General features: G+C 62.8%; 1 protein-coding gene across 1 annotated transcript; it reads left to right on the top strand.

The window, feature by feature from the left end:
- Positions 1-6: 6 nt before the first annotated feature.
- LOC100464175 (beta-lactoglobulin-1) lies at positions 7-2783 on the top strand (the record flags this gene model as incomplete). The annotated part of the gene is made up of 6 exons (XM_034650727.1): positions 7-77; positions 325-398; positions 1294-1404; positions 1913-2017; positions 2274-2318; positions 2721-2783. Coding segments are annotated over 5 exons (378 nt in total), but the record flags the coding sequence as incomplete, so codon positions are not given.
- Between the last annotated feature and the right edge of the window lie 3 nt (positions 2784-2786).

The following is a 2786-nucleotide window of genomic DNA, read 5'->3' as shown; positions in this document are numbered from 1 at the left end:
AACGCCCCTCTGAGAGTGTACGTCCAGGAGCTGAGACCCACCCCCGAGGACAACCTGGAGATCATTCTGAGCAAATGGTGGGTGTTCCTGGCGCCCTCGGAGCCCCCACCCCGGGCTCTGGGCCAGCAGGCCGACCACACAGGGCTGCCCCAATGCCCTAAGTCAGTGCACAGAGGGGCCTGTGTGGAGGCCGGCTGGTCACCTGCAGGGCTGGGGCCCTGGGGGCCTGGGCAGGTCTTTCCAGAAGCCCTGTCTGCTATGAGGGACCATAGCAAGGACAACTCAAGTTCAGTGTCGCCCCCTTATGCTGTCACCACCTTTCAGGGAAGACAACAGGTGTGTTGAGAAGAAGGTCTTTGCAGAGAAAACTGAGTGTGCAGCCAAGTTCAACATCCACTGTAAGTGTCCCCAGCCCCGAGGGCTGGCTCTGAGCTGCTCACCCGGCCACATCTGGCCTGGGAGGCTGCCGTCCTTGCCAGTGGGAGGGTGAGGTGGGACAGCGCTCAGGGCTGCCTGGGCCTGACACGGGGAGTGCTCTGCCCAAGCCCTGGGCCATGAGCCTCTCGGATGCAGCTGCAGTCACGCAGCCCGACACAAGAGTTTCCTCCCCCTCAATTGTTCTGGGAGCCTCTTCAGGCTCCCACGGAGCAAGGGCTGCGTCCTGCTCTCTCCGGACGGCAGTGACTCCTGCCTTACGGTGGGCCCCCGGACTGTGCTGCGTGAGGGGTCACAGGGCACCTTCTTCTATGACTGCATTCTCTGTCACAAACTGCAATGTTTGGGGGGGGTGTGAATTATACAAACACAGAGAACTTAGTGGTATAATTGAAACAAAGGATGCACAGAAATTTCTTGTGGGTGTTGCCCCAGCAAATTGTTTCTCACGTGGAAGACTTGCTCTGGGCCACCCTGACCCTCCTTCCCCTCTCCAGCACCTGTCACTCTCCAGGGCCTGGGTCATCTGCCCCTTTCCTCCCGGTGCTTGTCCTGCCTCCCTTCACCCGCCCTTAGCTCCAGCCCCTCCCTGCCGCCCCCGTCTGCTATCTGCAGCTTTCGCTTTGTCCCCAGCCACCGGGCCAGCTGCACACCCGGCCTCTTTCCTTCCAACGGGCTTCGTGCTCTGCAGCTCTGCCTCTCCTCTCCCTTCCTCTCCTGCTGCCGCCGGCCACACCTGCACCTGGTGCCGCCCCGTGGGGGCTGCAGGACAGGGGTGCAGGTAATGGTAGGAGCGCCCAGCAGCACACCTGCTGGACAGGACTCCACCTTCCCTTGGGCCCTTCTCTTGTCTCCCAGATCTGGAGGAGAACAAGGCCTTCGTGCTCGACACGGACTACGAGAACTACCTGTTCCTCTGCGTGGAGAACACGGACGCCCCCGAGCAGAGCCTGGTGTGCCAGTACCTGGGTAGGTCCCGACGCTGTGCGAGGCCGCCCTGAGTGAGAGGGTGGCTACGCACCGCGGGCCGGCGCCTTGGGCTCCCAGGGAGTGGGCAGTGCAGGCCTCTATCGGCCCGAGGGCCTGCGGGTGGCAAGTTCTTCCCCAGGGGTGGCTGAGTCCACTCACACTGCAGCAGGACTCGGGGAGAAACGGCCCAGGAGGATGGTTGCCTGGTCAAGGGGCTGGACTCAGTGCTACGATTAGTACTAATTAGAAGCTTTGTTGGCGGGAATGTTCTTAATGACCTGCAAGCCGGTAGAAGCCGGCAGCACAGGGGCAGACACTGCTGGGTCGCCTGAATGCAGCTCTCCCGGGGGTTCCATACACTCCTGCTCAGCCCGTCAGCTATGCTGGCTGAGCCCCGAAGCCTAGGCTGCGGGGCCCTCTCCTCCTGTCCACGTGCTGTCTGGGAGGAAGCGGAGGGGACAGGGACCCCGGAGCCCGGGGACTGACCCACTGACGCCCCCCCTCCCAGCCAGGACCCTGAAGGTCGACAACAAGGTCATGGAGAAATTCGACGGAGTCCTCAAGACTCTTCCCGTGCAAATGAGGATCATCCTGGACCTGACCCAGGGGAAGGGTGAGCTCCGACCCACAGTGGCCCCTCCCCTGCACGATGTCCCAGCTCCGGCCCCCAGTCAGGGGCTCCAGGGGCATCAGGACAGCATCTTCCTGCACTGGTGGCCCCCATTCCCCAGGCCTCCCAGGATGGGGGGGTGGGAGGTGCAGAGCCCCCGAGTCGGGGTCCTCCGGCCCCACCCCCTCTGCCACACTCCTCTGGGCCCAGGACTGTCCTGGCCACTTATGACCCCCCACATCTCTCCCCCCCCACACAGAGCAGTGCCGTGTCTAGGTGACCTCCTGCCTGACCGCCTCCTGGGGTAACGTACCAGCCCTGCCCCCACGTCCTGGGCACACACACGGGTGGGGGCATTCCAGGGGACTCCCAGCTCCCCTCCGTTGGGCCCTGGTCCCTCTGCAGGAGTGGCAGGAACCTGGTGTCCCTCCTGGTGACCACGGGGACCAGGATGCCAATGCCAGTCAAGTGCCTGGCTCTGTCCTAGAACCACTTAGGTCCAAGCATGTGCCCTACTGGGGGACCCCGTGCTTTCTTTTGGGGTTCATGTTGTCATTTGAGGGAGGTGGAGGGGAAACAAGATGGGGAGGGGGTTGGGTGATGGCTGGGTGGCAGAGAAAGCTGACAATGTGTGGGCCAGGGGCCACATGATTAAGGGGAGGTGTCCTCACCACACCCCCCTCTCCCGTCCCTTCTCCCCCAACAGTGTGCTGCTGTGCCTTTGTCTGTTTTAGTGACCTGCAAAACCCCATTGCTCCCCTCCCCCACCAGG

This window comes from Ailuropoda melanoleuca, unplaced genomic scaffold (genome assembly GCF_002007445.2).
Source record: "Ailuropoda melanoleuca isolate Jingjing unplaced genomic scaffold, ASM200744v2 unplaced-scaffold30038, whole genome shotgun sequence".
In the NCBI taxonomy this organism is placed as follows: Eukaryota; Metazoa; Chordata; class Mammalia; order Carnivora; family Ursidae; genus Ailuropoda; species Ailuropoda melanoleuca.
The sequence above is the reverse complement of the archived record's forward strand: the minus strand, read 5'-3'. Positions and strand labels throughout refer to the sequence as shown.